General features: G+C 39.4%; 1 protein-coding gene across 1 annotated transcript in view; it reads right to left on the bottom strand.

Moving 5' to 3' along the window:
* Positions 1-1,675: 1,675 nt before the first annotated feature.
* Positions 1,676-18,672, bottom strand: part of LOC308083934 (guanylate-binding protein 1-like) — a 41,779-nt gene continuing 24,782 nt past the window's right edge. The window contains exons 5-16 of the mRNA XM_080426360.1: positions 18,177-18,266; positions 16,923-17,012; positions 15,673-15,864; positions 14,326-14,453; positions 10,339-10,448; positions 8,675-8,862; positions 8,310-8,546; positions 4,926-5,203; positions 4,290-4,502; positions 4,015-4,117; positions 2,781-2,962; positions 1,676-2,446 (exon numbers count right to left, since the gene is read on the bottom strand). Coding sequence (XP_080282486.1) covers positions 2,267-2,446; positions 2,781-2,962; positions 4,015-4,117; positions 4,290-4,502; positions 4,926-5,203; positions 8,310-8,546; positions 8,675-8,862; positions 10,339-10,448; positions 14,326-14,453; positions 15,673-15,864; positions 16,923-17,012; positions 18,177-18,266 — 1,991 coding nt within the window. The 3' untranslated portion in view covers positions 1,676-2,266. The remainder of the gene's footprint in view (positions 2,447-2,780; positions 2,963-4,014; positions 4,118-4,289; positions 4,503-4,925; positions 5,204-8,309; positions 8,547-8,674; positions 8,863-10,338; positions 10,449-14,325; positions 14,454-15,672; positions 15,865-16,922; positions 17,013-18,176; positions 18,267-18,672) is intronic.

Here is an 18,672-nt window from a genome sequence, read left to right on the forward strand (position 1 = left end):
TCTACCCGTGCCTAGACACCCAGTAGACATTGTATGTTCTGACAGTCCTGCACTGATCGCCACACCCTCTCCAGGCCCATAAGGGGCCATGCCTCTTCACGGTATCCCCACTGATGAGCCCATCTAACCTATACCCTTAATGGCCCTGCTCAGCCCTCGAATCTGGAGCTTATCAAAACTTTTCAGGGGAGAAGGGGGACAACCCAGGACTCCCTGGACTTCCAGCTATCACAGGTTCCCTTAGGCCTAATTTGTTCCAAATTGTTTGTAATATCCCCCATAAATGACAATTTCCCCAATATGAGTTTTAAACACTTTCCAGAAATGTTCTGTAGACACTTACCTTCAATTTAGTAGTGAAAACGAAACTTTCACATCAATTAAAACAACAAATTACCCATACTCGGTCCCCTACTATATCTATTTTTGTTGATATGCGCCAATACTGGAAAATGAAATTGATTCTATGGGTCATATGCTTGAAGTACCAAATGCTACTCCTGATCCTGTATCCATACATATCTCATATGTTCAGATCGGATAATCCAATCAAAAGTTACAGTAACAGTATAGTAAGTACAGTACAGTATAGTAACAGTTAACATATTTTGCTAGGGCTGGTGGGGGGTTGGCAACTGCCGCCGCCCCTTAGAGGCCAAATTTTTATCTGGGTGCATAAATCTTCCACCAGAATTGTTCTATAGACCCCTACCTTCAAATTAGTAGTGAAAACGAAACTTTCACATGCATTGTAAATGAGAATGTGAAATTACATTGACACGGAACCCCACTAAGACTTATTTCTGGCTACGTTTGCCCACTGCCAGCAATTTTCGTTTGTTTTTACTTCAACTGGTCAGAGTAAATGTATATTCGCTTGTCCGATCGTTTGTAAACACAAACGGTATCTGTGTGCGTCACCCAGAGAAAAAACATTACAACCGCGATGGCCCCTTCTCTTGTAGAAGCATGTGAATATACCAGCTCTTGCCAAAAATGCACGCTTTTCTTACCTTTTCAACTGGGCACAGAAAATGTATCCAATATGATCGATCATCCGGCTGTTTGTAAACACACCCTGTATCAGTGTGCGTCACCCAGAGAAAAAAAACAATCCAACCACGACCGCCCCTTCTCTTGCAACAGCACGTTGAAAATAGCCTGTCTCGCGAAATGCAGGGCTAAAAAAGTCAACTCAAGATAGAGCCGTTTTCATGAAAAAGCTAAACAGGAAGTGGACGGAGGCGGAAATCTTCGGATGACGTTATTTCCGGATCCGGGTGAGTAGAAAGTGAAAGTGATCACTCGGGTGATAGAGAACAGCACGATCTTTTATAAAACGATTAAAAAACAAAAAGTCGTCAAAGTCGTCTGTGGCAGTGTGGGCCTTTGGAAAAAAAGTTAGTGAAGTAGTCCATGGCAGTGAATGAGTTCAAATGGATGGTGTTTACCCAAATTTTGTTTCTAAAAATGTTAAAAGCAACTTTTGTAACAATGCTCGTATTTATTACTTATTTGACACATACAGTAACTAAGTAACTGATTACTTGAATTGCAAAACCAAAACTTTGTAACTTAACACAAAAAAGTAATCAGAGTTTTACATTACCCCCAACACTGGTAGAAACAAATATCAGTACATACATGAGAATAATGTTGACAAAGTCAATAAAAATACATTTATATTGCTTTTATTGTAGGAAGTGTAACATAGCAGGTGATTATCTAATGCATATATGGCATATGACAAAATGAATACATGTAATAAAGAATTAAAACAAATTTCCATCTTTATTATAGTAAAAAGACATATTGCTATCATTTGGAGGGAACCCGAGCAGACATAGCATTTTATTATTATCTCCTATCAGCTGACATTGTCTCTAAAGTGCTATAATATAGTTTTGAGAGATTGCAGCCAATATCTTCAAGGGATGTTGTGGCATCCTGATGAGGAATCCCATACTTCTCTATGCCCCAGGGGTTGTCTGCCCTAACATTCTAGGTTGGTCCAATTATTTCAATACATGTCAACTCTGGCTCCACCAATAACACCATACTGAGTACATTTCCATACATCCTAATCTGGTTCCACCAATATTACAGATTACATACAAAAACATGCACGCAAATTAGGTGTTAATAATATAAATCTCATTTGGGTATAAGATCTCACACAAACATTGTAATACTGACTGAACCTTCCTGGGGCACAAGAAGAATCTGGTCATTCTTAAAATGGATGGTGTTTACCCGGCGTTTTCCTCTATAAGAATAATTTTGGAATAAGGGTTGTAAATGCAGTTATTAAAAGCTTAATAATTTCCATATAATTGGAATTCCTCTTCTCTTCCTCCAACTCTCTCTGTCTCTCGAGAGCCTTCTCCTGTTCTTCCAACCGAAGTGACTCCCGCTCATCAGCTCTTTCCTTTTGTGTCTTAATCTCCTGAAATAACACATTATCAGACATATTATAAACAGCACAGCCTACACATCACAGAGTCCACATGATATAAAAACACATTCTACTCTTGACACACAGTATTCATTTCCGATCAAGTCTATGCACATCCTCTCTAGGCCTATATCTTGGTGTTCGAACCCGAACTGCAAAGTGCAGTGATTCAGTTTAAAAAAGGCCTGTGACTATTATTTAATGTTCTGTACAAAAAAGGTTTTTGAATGACTTTTGAAATGAAATGAAATGAAATTAAACCTGAAGAAGATCCAAAAGAATTGAAACTTTAATAACAACAGTCACCATTCACATAATCACTTACAGCCATCAGCTTCTCATGCTCTGCTTTGGCTTGTTTCTGCTCTCTTTCCTTCATCTCCTTGAGCTGTTTCTTATTCTCCTCTAGGGTTTTCTGCTGATCAGCTATCTGCCTCTCCAGTACCATCTGATGCTCCGCCCTGGCCCGTCTCTCTCTCTCTCTCTCCTCCGATTTCGCTTTCTCCTCTGTAGGAAACCAATAAGACAGAACCATTCAAAAGAAAACACTGTTACCATCACACAAAGTCTTAATTACTGAAAGCTAACAGGAGTGTATCTTTATGTCCCATCAGCCCTATGTTCCCGCAACCATAACCCTAACCACACCCCTAACCCCAACCAGAAACCGAACCCTAAACCCTAGAGCTGATGTGGGCGATTCATTTAATTCAGATTTTGGTTTCAATCACGGTAATTCATAATCTGTGAAATACAAAAATAGATTTTAGGTGCATCATGTTTATAAATATTGCTTTTGTTTTACTGGACTTTATCATGTTGAATATTAAACCAATAACTCCTATTTAACTCCCCAACACTAGAGAGAGCGCAGTCACAATCCACATGCCAATACTTATATCCATACAGTATTTCCCTTACTCACACACCAACCACCATACATTAGCCATTCCATTTACAGCATGTTCTCCAACCTCTCTGGACAAGACAGTGATATCTCGTTAGAAAGTCTACGTCAAAAATAGCCTGGCTGAAGGAATACGTCTGAACCTGGTCGAACAATGGTGTGGAACCACTTTAAAGTCCTGGTGAAATGGGTTTTTAGGTCATTTTATTTTGAAGTTTCAGTCTGAAACGGTAGCCTGTATGTTTCTGAACCAATCACAAGGTCCCAACCCCTTGGGCTATGGGAAGGCATTAGCCAGAGAATGCTATGTTTGTAGCATGCAATCATAGACATATAAAGGTAGACGCCTCTTCCGGCTCTCAGAAGTCTGTATTTCAGGCGTCATTTTGGAGAAGGCAACTGAGTTAAAAGAGAGGACATGGAGTGGATACTTTGTAGAGCTGGGTATCAGTGATGGACCTTGACAAGTTCCATGGCTAAGCTCAGAGCATCTAGAGGACAGAGCACCCCCACACACACACTTCAAAAATACTATCTGCGCCCCTGCTTTTAAATACCTTATTTGGGTATTTGTAAAGCACAATTCACAAGGAAATGTTCTATAGAAATAGAGCTTAATTGATTTACTGACTGACTCTGTAATATAGTTTACCTTCATCTCTCCGCTGTGCCTCTGAGAGGTTTTTATCCTCTGCTCGTAAGGTGTTGCCAGTTACCGCCTTCTTATCCAGGTATGCCTTCAGCACCTCCTCAGCCTGGTCTCGCACACGCACGCACACGCACACGCACACGCACACACACACACACACACACACACACACACACACAGTATAGGCCCATATGAAAACCTGTTACTACTCATCAGTATAGATGGTTTAATTTAACATTCTCTGACTCAGATCTGAAGTAGGCAGGAATCTAACTGACCTTGACTCCTCTGCCTTCTGCACGGATGTATTTATCAGTCATCATCTGGAGGTCCTGGCAGAACGTCTTGTAACCTCCAGGGACTTTGTAGAGACCAGCTACCAGGTTGGCCTCCAGAGGTTCAAAGACTTGTTTGATGATTAGTTCACATGCCTTCCTGGATTCGTTGACGTTTTTCTCACGGATCTGATCATATTCCCCCTGAAGTACACTCTAAAAACATAGTGGTGAAAATTAATGTATTTATATTCCCAAAGGGGTTAATCTGTAGTGTGCTCCAAAAGTGTATTGCTCAGTCTATCTAAGTTATTGTCCTTTACTCATCCAGTAGATGATTATTGAGGGGCTATTACTGAATTGTAAAAATGGCATTACAGATTCTATATTTAATGCAGTTAGCTCATTAATGATTATGATTTGGCCAGGTGTGTAACGCATGTGGGAGCTGGGAGGGCCTCCCACAGTGAAAGACAAGAGACAGAAAGCAGCAGTTAAACAACTCAAGAGAAAAAGTTTTAAGCAAGGGACTCAAAAGGACAATAATTTGACTAAGCTTTAGAGGTGTTTTAAAAGTGTTGCATAAGGTGATGGAAACACATAATATGAAAACAATGGATGTTAATTTCCAACACATACCAGAAGCTTCATCTGATATTGGCCATCATCATCTTTGAAGGAACGTTTTATGAAAAGTGACAGGGCCTCTCTCTGACTGGATGCATGGATTGCAGACAGCTCCTCCAGGGTGTTGGTGGGGAAGCGTACTGACGTCATCCTCTGTACATAGAGGACCCGGGCCTGCTCAACAGCTTTGGCATTCTCAATCTCAGCCAGTACCTTCACAGCATTTTCCAGACAGGGAACCTCTCCACTACGGATGGCTTTCACGTATGTCTCTGCCAGGTGACCAAGCACTGTGGAAGGAAGACTGATTCAGCAAGTGTTCTAGTCATGATAGTTCAGAGACTGATTTCCAGTTTATGCTGGAACAGACAAAAGTCAGATGTTGCTAATTCCAATGTCACCTACAACAACAAGGGGAGGCTGGGAGGTATACCGGATGTTATACTGTCATGAATCCTTACAAATCCTTTTTTTTACTATGCCATCGTCAGTGATACAAATAATTAAATTATGCATTTTTTTTTTCTTTCAAATATGTGACTCTGGCTGGAGAAAAGAAAGCAAGAGCAAAATAAGTTTTTTTTTTCTTCTCATATTAACACAGTTCGAATGTTGAAGAAGGTTTGTATTCCAAAAGATAATTGTTTTAGAATCATTAAGTGGTTTAAATTACAATTTTCAATTCAATTCAAAGGGCTTTATTGGCATGAGAAAACATACGTTTACATTGCCAAAGCAGAAAGCATAATACAACAATACAGCAATACAATCAAAACAAAAAATATGTAAATATGTAAATTACATTACAAAAACAGCTGTGTTTGTGTGTGTTTCTGTCGGTCTGGTGTGGGCGGAGAGTGATTTTAACGTGCAGGGACAACATTTGCATGAGTGGTTTTGGTTGGTCGTAGGCTCCATTGTTCTCCGTTACACGCCTAATCCCCGCCCATCAGTATGCCTGTCTGTGGTGGTGTAAAGTAATTAAGTACATTTACTCAAGTACTGCACTTAAAGGGATACTTCACTTTAGGGCCGGGGACACATTTAAAAAAAATATTAAAAATAAATGAAAAAAGTTATGGAAAATTCATGGCCCCCTCACGCATTAGAGTGTCCTACTAATGCGTGAGGGGGCCATGAATTTTCCATAACTTTTTTCATTTATTTTTAATATTTTTTTTAAATGTGTCCCCGGCCCGAGAGTGAAGTATCCCTTTAAGTACAATTTTGAGGTATTTTTTACTTTACTGGAGTAATATCCAGCTGGGTGAATATCCAACCTGAAACCAACTCCACCACGGTGGGAAGCGGCCAGTATTGCGTTAGTCTTTTCCAGGACTTCAGAATCAGAATCTAGCTGTATAAAAATATAACATTGTAGCGAACACAGCAGCTAGGTGAGGGCGGCCCCAGCTAAACAACAGGCCGCTCGACGTTTGTTTGTATGGAAGTATTTCACTGAAGATGTGGACAAAAAGACGGTAACGAGTAGCCTAGCCTTGTTGACTAGCCATGGATCACACGACGCTCGTCCGTCGTAAGGGTCACAACTAAACTTCTACTTGGTGTTTGCATTTCTCCAATTACAACCCGTACATCTACATAAACGTTCATATTTCAAATATAAAGTGCTGATCCCATGGCCACGGATGTTACAATTATGTACTGGTCCGCATAAGTACCCTTGTCTTCCGTATTGTTCAATGAAAAGCATTTTAATCCGATTGGTGGCCATTGTCTCCGAATGTTCTCCATTTGCTTTCAACTACGCGACCGTATCGGTTGGGAGGTGAATTGCACTCTGATACATTATAACTCTATGAGAAAATGGCCGCCGATTGGATTAAAATGCTTTTTATTGAACAATGCTGAAGATACAGGTACTTATACCTGCCCGAAGTGAATTGTAACATCCATGGCCACGGGCTAAGCAATTTATATTTCAAATCTGAACGTTTATGTAGATGTACAGGCTGTAAATGTAGAAAGTGCAAACACCAGGTTGAAGTTTCATAGGGCTAGATATTGCAACCGAGCTGGTGCGAAATACCGTGACAGTGTGACAGACACCCCAGACAGTGTTGCCAGGTCTGATTATTATAGGCGACTTTGGGCTTGTTTTCCTTTAAAGTCGCTTATAAATATTCAGTTGCTGGTTGCTTTTGTTTTGGCCTGTTTCTGAAGTGTAGCTGCTTATTTGGGCTTGCTTTCAAGATTCTGATTTAATAGGGCTCAAGTGGTGAAACTGGTCGTTTCTTTTTGGCTTGTTTTCAAAGACCTTGTCGCTTGTTTCTCTCACAGAATCTGGCAACACTGGCCCCGGAGCGTCTTTATTATCACTAGTAGTGAAAGCCCTAGACCACACTGGTCTGTAGGCTATTCTGTTTTCTAAGCATGGCCGAATTTCCGAAAATTATGTGTTGTAAAAGTGGGCAACATTTTAATTGTGTTGCATCAACTTTCTGCTAATTCTTTAGAAGGGATTTTCTCAGTTTGGACTATTATAGTTTAACAAGATTCAAATGAGCAGTTCTTCAAATATTTTCCTATTTCAATGAATGACACTTCATTTGAAAGCTTATATTCTGTACTTTAATAATCTGTAAAAAAAAAAAACATTATAAACATTATAGTGTGTTTTATCACATCTACTAAACCGAAACCAGCCAATCAGAATCAAGGATAGGGACTATCCATTTTAGAATGTGCAAAAACAGCAACAACATTAAAGCTGCAAGCAGCAGTGATCAGGCCCTCGCACCTCTGTGCACGTTAGGGCCAAATATTGAATATCAGAACAGGGAGCAGAGTCTATGGGCCGCGGGCATGTCTATGTATCTCCAATAAAGGAAAAGGACTCTCAACCGAATCAAGTGGCACGACTCACAAGTCTGCACAACAAACCGTTAAAAATGTAAGAGGGGGCGGAGCTAAGTAACACCAATGAAGGACAAGGACTTTAAACCGAGTCCAATTAGGCGACTCACAGGTGGCTACGACAAACTGTTCAAAAGTTATGGCAAAATATAGGAATTTACAAATATCGCCCAATCACAAAAGGGGGTGCAGCCTCGTTACACCAATGAAAGACAAGAACTCTGATCTGAGTCCAATGACATCACCCACAAGTCTGTAAGGCAATCAGCTCAAAATTTCCATCGAAAAAAAGGAAAAACTTGACCTTTGGCAGTGAAACATGGAAGTTTGACCCTTCGCCACAGTCACGCCGTTTTACGAAAACTCACGCTTTTGATATATTTTTATCGTTAAGGCCTTTTGTCTGCGCTGAGCGAGTTTGAGGCGGATCTGACCATCTTCCTAGGAGGAGTTTGTTAAAGTACGACCCGTGAAAATGGCATAAAATAGACTGAAACACCTTATTTAAATCTCACTTACATCTGCCAGTGACCTTTATGCCATCACTGATAGTCTTGGTCTCAGACTTAGTGTAGATGTGTTCAGTGAACTTTTCGACCTGTTCAACAAAGTCTGGATCCAGGTCAGCATCAGCCAGTTCCTCCATTCGTTTCATTGTCTTAGCGTTGGCTGGTCTCTCAAACACAAAACATGCACGATGCAAGAAGAATTTACGAAGGCAGGCACGGGGTTCGTTGTACTGCTGATTCTCTGTACCTTTGACAAAATTAAACACATACAGAACACAATACCTTTTAGTGTAAATGTGCAAGAGCATCTAATACCTAGTTTAAATTATTGAAATCTCAACTATATTCAAATAATTTGTCAGCAGTTCATGAAACCTTGTTTGTCCTTGAGACCGTTTTCCAGGTACTCGTTTGCTGTTATGGGTTTGCCGTCCAGCTCCAGATCGAGTGAAAAATCTCGCACAGCCCACACAAAGGAGGGAAGGAAACGTACATACGTACGATCATCATCCTCATCCTTATTGGACTTCATTTTGATATGCTTTGTCAGTTCTGTCACATAGCTGTAAGGGATGGTGTTGAGGATGATAAAAGAACCTCACACAACACTTGGTCTTTAAACTTAAAATCTGCTAAATGTAGTTTTAATCTGTAAAGACAGAATTACCTATGTGAGATTACTTATTTAGTATTAAATACTATATAAATGTTTGTTAAGAGGAAAATTGTCCCTAAAACATTGTTTGGCGCTAGAGAGCATCTTCTTGCTGTGGCACTCCTACCACCTCATTACATTCACAATACCAAGATAAATGCTCTATAAGCACAAGGGTGTTCAAAAAGTGTATCTGCATTTTTATGGACATTGGAGAGAAGTTTTAAGCATTTGCAAAGGGCTTTCCCAAAACCTACTTCAGCTTGTCCAAGTACTTGGACTGGATAAGACTATTCTAAAGATAATAAATTAACACGTGAAAACTTGCCAAATATAGGACTCAATAATCACAGATTTAATATGAGTAAATGAGGGAATAACTAGAAAAAGTGCTCCACGGAGCACAGGTCTCCGCCAGGTCAGGTAGGTTATTGTGGGCCAGCAATGTTTGGAATTTGCCAATCAGGATGGAATATGAGAAATAGGACAGGTTATTCTTGATGAAATTACTATGGAGATAATGTGTACCGATTTTTTTTGCATGATGTTTGGACATAATCTGTAGGAGTAATATAAAAAAATGTGTTTTGAAAAATAATTACCCCCAAGTGGCGCTATAACAGCACAATGTGTAAAGGGTGGCATGTCTTCCTCGTCCTAGTGGGAATATGCGGGTAAAATTTCACAGCAATCGCACGCTGCGATTATGATTTGAGGCATTTTGTTCAAAACTGACCAATCCTGCAAACTTTGGAAGCCAATGTTAGCCAAACAGGATAGAATATGAAAAATCAAACAGATCTGTCTTGATCACATGAGTCATGACTATAGAGATACTGTGTATCGATTTGCGTGACGTTTGGACCAGGGGCGTAGCCACGGTTGGGCATAGGTAGGCCTGGGCCCACCCATTTGTTTTTTCTGCCCACCCCAAAAAAAACAAAAATCAGCCATTTTGATAACAGTGTATATATACAGTAGGTAACCGAAATCCGCCACAAACCCACGAAAAAGTATCAAAAACTGCTAATAACCGAAAAATTCCGTGCGCGCGTGCGTGCCCACCCGCGACTCCCTAGGCCCAGCCAGCCAGGCTAGCGTTCTGGCTACGCCACTGGTTTGGACAAAATCTGTAGGAGCAATAAAACATTTTTTGTTGGAAAAATGGACCCGCTGGTGGCGCTATAACAGGCCGAAAATTTGGGGCAGAAGTTCTGCTCTGACATCCAAGGAGTGTGCGTGCTCAGTTTTGCTTTGGTCGGTCCAACGGTGCCGGAGATTAGCCGTTCACAGACACACATGTCGGACAGACAAACAGGGTGCAAATAGTCTCAGCCACGACTTCGGCCTGGCGGAGACAATGAGTGAATGATTTGAAGGATACTGAAGGTTCTCCAGGGCTTTATTATCAATGGTGCCCATGCTGTTGTAGACCATGGTGCTGCTGAGCAGAACTGCCATGGAAAAGATCCAGTTGTCATCCGTCGTATCTCCCTGAAACCAGAATACATTTTTGGATGTGTTGTTTACATTACTCTGATCACATGTAGTTCATAGTTTGCCACCATTTGTTACAATATGTTAAAATGTGTTTAACAGACAGCCAAAAGTGTGCTCCTCTGAGCACAAATCTCCGCCAGGCTTGGTTTCTTGCCCAGGAGTGCAGCCGTTGAGGAAGCTGCAGGGCGCTTAATTTCTATAAGCTCTGCATTGTTTATAGGCCCCTACCGTATACTTTGGAAGCCGATTATAGTAAATCGGAATGGAATCTGAAATCTTGATCACATGACAGAGAGAATGTTTACTAATTAGTGTGAGTTTTGGACACAATCAAGAGGTCTGCTATTTAATGTGAATGTTATGTTATTAGTGCACTTGAAATTTCAAACACCTATAAAGTTGTTTCCTATGAAGTTTTTTGTTGTTGTTCATTTGTATTCATATGCTGTCCTAGAACAATTCTGGCTTGGTTGCCCAAAGTTGCCATATTTGGGAAACTCTTGTAATTTGCATAATCCAAGATGACGACGGAACGCCATGGCTAAAATGTACCTTTTGACCTGCTTGTCCTAGAATAATACATATATTTTTTAGGGTTTATGTGTGTAGAATCCATTTCTGTTGTTATTATTATTAGGGCCCGAGCACTGCACAGTAGTGCGAAGCCCTATTGAAACTGCAATGATTATTATTATTATTCCGATTCTTCCCGATAATGAATCGCGTTTTTGAGGGGCAATACCTACTCCAAAAGTTACGCAACTTTGCAAACACATCACCAGTGGCGAAAAATTACGTATTTAAATAGTCTCAAAAGGGGGCGTGGCCTAATGGCTCAATAGCGCCCCCTACAAAAGTATGTGCTTCAATCCCAACAATACAGTTTCACCTACATGTATAAAAATCGGTATACACCTGTATCATGTCCCGACTTACGTCTCTTGGAGCCATGACCAAAACCAAACAGGAAGTCGGCCATTTTTAATTGATAGTGGCGTTTTTGTGCATTTCACGCGTTCTACTTTAACGAACTCCTCCTAGGCGGATTGTCGGATCCGCCTCAAATTCACTCAGAGTACACAAAAGATGTTAACGATTAAAAGTTATCAAAAGCTTGAGTTTATGTAAAACGGTCACGCCGTTTTACATAAACTCAAGCTTTTGATAACCGAGCTTTAATTTCTGAAGCCCCGCCCCCTCTGTCTTCCTATTGGCCGGCCTTTAAACAGCCATAACTCGAGTTTGCAGCATGCTACCGAGTCCAAAATGTATGGGTGAACTTTTGTTTTTTTTTCCTTTTTTTTTCCAGAAAATTATTTTTGTTTTTATTTTTTATTTTTCACCCACACACTCTCTGAGGGGTGTGGAGCTCAATGGTCCAACCCGGAAGTGGATCTGTTCACACCGGTTTTAAAAAGTGCCCAAAATGCTCCGAAACTTCGCACACCCCCTCTAAGTGGGGGTCTGTGAACAAATGCATCAGACCCAAAAGTGGATTTATTCACTTCCGGTTTTGAAAAGTGCCCAAAATGCTCCGAAATTTTGCCTAACCCCTTAAGTGGGGGTTTGCGAACAATTATATTATGTTCCATTTTTGCCTCAGACCACCGCAAGTGGGTGAAACAAGCACTTGAAACCATTTGAGCAATTGTTTCTATATAATGTATTATTAATTTTTTTAACAAAAATGTAGGTGCTAATTTTTTCCATACATTTTTCTGCTTTTCTACTTACCTTTTTTAGGTTTCGATTAATTAAGTAAATGCAGCCTAACACTTACAGCATGGTATTTTGGATTGAACTGTTTGAACATAATTAGTAATATTTTATAGCAGGGTCATCTTGCACGCATGCATTAATTGCCTACATTACCATTTGCGCATTGAGCGCATGCAGCGTGCGTAATGTTTTCTAAATAATCTGTTGTGTTTGAACACATTTCCTTCAGAATACCTACTGTACAGAAATGGGTACTTAGATTAATCATTTATAACGTGGCTCAGCTGAGCTGTTAAGGCAATACATTATAGGCTACTCACAGGATATACTGTAATAGATAGGCAGTGGATGCCGTCCCTGCGTCTGGTTAGGACAGCTTTTGGGGAAAGTTGATGAAGCATGTGGGAATCTTGTAGTCTCCTCATATATTCCATAAAAGTGGTAACGTTTTAACGTGTCCACCTTTAAGATTAATGTTGTGTTTCATCTGGATGCGACAGTTCAGTGTGGATAGATTTTGGTAAGTCTTTAGGTATCCCGTGTTTGTTGGATGTTTCATCTCCAAATGTGCGTGCATTGTTGTTAATTCATGGTTGGACATCATGCCAAATTTACTCACAAGTGCCCTCTCATTTGAAAGTGATTGTGACGTATTCTAACTTATGATACAACTTGTTTTGACTGTTCAGTCATGCTTCTACCATCTACGCAATATTGCAAAAATTAAATCAATGCTCACTTCTCAAGATCTGGAAAAAGTCATGCACGCTTTTGTTTCCTCCCGTCTTGACTATTGTAACGGACTCTATACCACCCTGAGCCGTTCATCATTATCCCGACTCCAACTAGTTCAGAATACGGCAGCCAGAATCCTTACTAACACAAACCGCAGAGCACACATAACTCCGGTGTTAGCCGCACTGCACTGGCTACCAGTTAGGTCCAGAATAGATTTCAAAATTATCCTAACCACTTATAAAGCATTACACGGGCTGGCCCCACCTTATATTTTGGACCTACTGCCTCCTAAGGACAATATGAGATCCCTCAGGTCCTCTGACAAAGGCCTTCTCAAAATACCTGCGTCCAATCGCAAAACAAAGGGTGACCGGGCTTTTGCAGTGGTTGCTCCCACACTGTGGAACGCCCTACCATTGGCCATAAATAATGCAGAGTCTGTTGAAGGTTTTAAGAGGATGTTAAAAACACATTTGTTCCGTAAGCATTTTTACCCATACAGTTCTACCTGACTTTCACGGACAAATTGCTTTGTTTTAATCCTTGTTGTTGTATTGTTTTATTATACTCTATTTATATACTTTTATACTCTGTTGTTAACTTGTTAATTTTGTTTAATTGTGTTCCACTGTACAGCACTTTGTAACCTTGTTTTGAAATGTGCTTTATAAATAAAATTTACTTACTTACTTACTTCAATACACAACTTAATAACCGTCCGGATCAGCCAGCGATCTCACATTTAGAATGCCGACAACATATCTCTAGTCTACGCGTACGCGACAACTTCCCAGTAACAACAACTTTCCTGATCCGTTCTCACCTTCACAATAAATTGTCTCCTGTGCAGCACATTTTACACAGGTTATTATTAACAGGAAATAGATGTAACTTAACCATAAAGTTAGAACTGTGTGAGAGACAGAGAGAGAGAGAGAGAGAGAGACAGAGAGAGACAGAGAGACAGAGAGAGAGAGAGAGAGAGAGAGAGAGAGAGAGAGAGAGAGAGAGAGAGAGATTTGCAGCGATATTATAATGAACTGCCTTGTCATTGTCAACCGGTCAGGTGTCCGGGGAGATTTATATTTTCCGGTCTTTGACATAAAATATCTGTCAAAACCGGCAATTACCGGTCTAACGCAACCTCATATATATATATATATATATATATATATATATATATATATATATTCTCCAACCCATAATCAGGAAAGTCCACCCACCACGTTCTCATGGATTCAGGTTTTCGCCACGACTGATTACAGTCATTTTTATGAGATTAATGAGTATTAGAATAATTTACAGAAACCCCCAGCTTCTGGCATCACATCCCCATTGCTTTCCTGTAATAACTTGATTATTTATAATTATTAAATGCAACATCATTTGAACATGAAACAAAATGGTGTCTCACCTTCTCTATATCTCCCAGTCCCTCTGTATCCAGCAGCACCAGAGTCTGGTCAGTCTTTCTGGGGTGAGGTACACACCACATCCAGATGCCCTTTGTCTTGGATTGGATGGTGGATCCCAGAGGGAATCCTTGAGGATGAAATATAGGACAATAACAAACCAAATTCCATTAAAACATATTTAAAAAAGACTGTCCATATTGATGCTGGGTCTTAATACTAGTCTGATGGCATAAATCAGACTTCTGATACCACACATGCAGACTTAAAAACTCAAAATTATGACAATATCTGTAAGTGTTGAAAGTATGCCTTTACTTAGTTTGCCTTTGCTTAGTTTTGAGCCACGCATGCAGGCACAGACATATCTATTCATCACCATCATCATTTATTTAAATGATGCATTAAATGTGAATAAATGAAATGATCAACTTATCATTCAATGATCTCATCTCATCATTGAATCATGAATTCAACAATGAATAAATGTATTGAAACTATAATTTTTAATGGTCCGGATTATGCAGACAGAAGTAAGAATAAATTACTATTATCAAATTGAAACATAATAAATAATAAATGTAACAACATACATAATATGAATTGTCAATGCAACTAAAAACAATCGAAATAAAATAAATTTAAACATAAAAAAACAAACAAACAAACAAAAAATTTAAAACGATGAGTTCAAATCTATAAAGTCTGCAATTAAATCTTACAATTGACTCAGTGGGATTAACATGGACAACATATACGTAATATTTTTGAAGCGTGTTGCAAACATGGGGTAGTAGCAAAAAGCAGATACCTAATTCAGTACAGATTTTTGCAACCATCAGGGTGAGCCATGTTCAGGAGCGGGTTTTTCTAAAATAGCTTTGTAAGTAACAAATGCTGATCTCTCCTTACTGCTAGACAAGGCATTCTTCTTTCTTTTTTTTTGGTTTGTATGAAATCATAATCCATAATTCCTGAGTAGGCATTATTTGCATGTTTATTCTGCAACACCCAGGACTCAAACTCACAACCATAGACACCAAGGGAAAGACATGAACTCCTTCAGCTACTTGCTGCTACTTGTAAGTGAGAACCTGCAGATGGCTTCACACTATGGGAGTTAAAGCTGAGATTGTATTGTTATAATTAGGCAACTGGATTTTACCACTATAGAGAAACGGTTAAATTGTCAAAATTACAATGTCCTGAGTCCTGACCCATGTTTATATTTAATATTTGTTTAAAATATAATGCATTAGTAATTATATGAACTAGGAGGTTCCATTTTGTGGACAGTGGAACACATACTGTATCATGAGATACATGTATCTTATAATGAAAATGCTCACCTTTGTTTGTTCCAGCCAGCTTGTTCATGAGGTAGGACTTTCCGGTGCGGTACATGCCCACTACTGACACCACAACCACTTTCTGCTCAATCTGCTGTAAAATCTTCTGGGCACTGGGAACCACACGCAGTCTCCCTTCACTGTCACTCTCTATCAGGCATACTGGTTCCTTCATTGCCATGATGGTCACTGCTAGTGGAGAAAATACAAAAAGGGACATGAGGATAATATGAACACTGCTACCTAAATGATTATAGTATTAATGCTTTATTTTAAAGGAGAACATCAAATATATTATTGCAAGTGTGGTTGCCACAACACAAGTCATGAGTTGTGGCCTTCAGGACCCAAGGAATTACAAAATACAAAAGTTGCTATAAATTGCTATAAAACACAAAAAAATAGAGAACACATTAGCAAAAGCAGACAGCCTTTTCTTGTTATCACATTTTTAATTTGGACAGGAAAAACAAATTATACGCTATTTCCCCTGACCAGATGTGTCCATGACATGCGTCCTACTAATGAACAACAAAATAAACTAGAAAATAAGTTTCTTAGAAATTTTAAGTGTGCCTGCAGCTTGCCAAGTCTTTGCAACCTTGTGTTCGAGAGGTAGGGTGAAATAAATGAATGTATTGTTTTAACCACTTTAACCACAGCCAAGATCGTACAAAGTCGAAACCTAGAGCTCATTCCCTAGCTCAGTTAAATGTTATGGACCCCTCATGAAACGTGCTCCTAACTGGTTTTTGGGTGGTCAATTTTGGCAGGGTAAAAAAAAGAACCACAAAAAAATTAAAATGTAAAAAAAGAACCGAACCCTAGAAAATGAAAACCCCAAAAATTGAGGCCAAAAAGGACCAATGAAAAAAAATACTCAAAATGTTTCAAGTGCTTGTTTCACCCACTTCCGGTGGTCTGAGGCAAAAACGGAGCCCGATGAATTTGTTCGCAGACCCCCACAATTGGGATTCAATGGGGGACTAAAAGGGGGCGTGGTTACGTAGTTTTGCGTATTACATCGCCGTGGTAACGCGTAACGGCAAGTAAAGTGTTGAAGATCCTTCTCTAACGTGCCAGATGTTCTAGACCTGTAAATACATTGTCCTTGCCTATTCTGTATCTGTACCTTCCTGTTTGTCTGTAATACACTCCAAGAAAATAAAGGACTACTTTATTTGAGAATGCTTTCTTCTAGCATGATTGGTTCACCACTGATTGTCTTCAGACTATGAATTTTCCTTCACCATCAGTAGCAGGAGCATCTTGGGAATGCAATGATGGTTCTGGTTGGGTTGTCACTGTAGCTGGGACAGGCTCAGCTTGAGTAGAAGGACCTAAACAGACATGAAAGGCAACAAAATAATAACCAGAAAACTGTTACCGAATAACACGATTGACCATAGACCCATCAAATCTACACGTTTGCAAAAAAGAAAAGAAATCCCCCTCTAAGGGACCATTCGATATTTACTGTATAAGTCAGGACCCTCCATCTTAATATTTTTCCTGAACCTTCCCCAATGATGCAAAAATAATGATAGATTGATTGATGCATCCCCCAAATATACTATTTAAAACAGATAAATATGCCCAATTGTTTGCTTCCTGCAAACAGAAACAGAAATTATTACGTAGACACCCAAAATAGTTTCCCTACAAAATACCACCAACCTACTCCAAATGGCCTGAAACGTGCTCTTAACTGGAAAGAACCAGAAAAAAATTAATTAAAAAATAAATAGAAAATGAACCAAACCCTAAAACAAAAACAAATCTAAACAAAAAATTTAAGCAGAAAGGAGCATCTAAAAAAAAAAGAAGAAAAAAAAGGGAAAATTACTCAAATGGTTTGAAGTGCTTGTTTCACCCACTTCCGGTGGTCTGAGGCTAAATGGAGCCGGATGTATTTATTTGCAGACCCCCACTTAGGGGGGGTAATTGTTCGCAGTGCAGCTCGCTAAGTCTGGACCCAAAATAGTGTCACTACAAAGTACCACCAATCGACTACAAATGGCCTGAAACGTGCTCCTAACTGTTTTTTGGTTGGTCGATTTTGGCGGGGTTAAAAATAAAGCTGAAAAAAATGAGTTAAAAAATGAATAAAAAATTAACCGAAACATACAAAATGAAAAATAAATATTTAATATCAAATAATAAGTATGGTGGAATACAATAAGTGTTTCGCCATTACATGGCAGGCACACTTAATAAAGACAGAGTAGGTGATTTTACATCGGAGTTGAAGATCCTTCTCTAAAGTGCCAGATGTTCTAGACCTGTAAATACATAGTCCTCGCCTATTCTGTATCTGTACCTTCCTGTTTGTCTATAATACACTCCAAGAAAATAAAGGACTACTTTATTTGAGAATGCTTTCTTCTAGCATGATTGGTTCACCACTGATTGTCTTCAGACAGACAGAAGGGAAAACATCATACGAGGCCATGCCTTTTGGCCTCGCGGAGAAAATAAACTGTAAACTATGAATTTTCCTTCACCATCAGTAGCAGGAGCATCTTGGGAATGCAATGATGGTTCTGGTTGGGTTGTCACTGTAGCTGGGACAGGCTCAGCTTGAGTAGAAGGACCTAAACAGACATGAAAGGCAACAAAATAATAACCAGAAAACTGTTACCGAATAACACGATTGACCATAGACCCATCAAATCTACACGTTTGCAAAAAAGAAAAGAAATCCCCCTCTAAGGGACCATTCGATATTTACTGTATAAGTCAGAACCCTCCATCTTAATATTTTTCCTGAACCTTCCCCAATGATGCAAAAATAATGATAGATTGATTGATGCATCCCCCAAATATACTATTTAAAACAGATAAATATGCCCAATTGTTTGCTTCCTGCAAACAGAAACAGAAATTATTACGTAGACACCCAAAATAGTTTCACTACAAAATACCACCAACCTACTCCAAATGGCCTGAAACGTGCTCTTAACTGGAAAAAGAACCAGGAAAAAATTAATAAAAAAAATA

This window comes from Gymnoscopelus braueri (genome assembly GCF_963280865.1).
Source record: "Gymnoscopelus braueri genome assembly, chromosome: 4".
NCBI lineage: Eukaryota > Metazoa > Chordata > Actinopteri > Myctophiformes > Myctophidae > Gymnoscopelus > Gymnoscopelus braueri.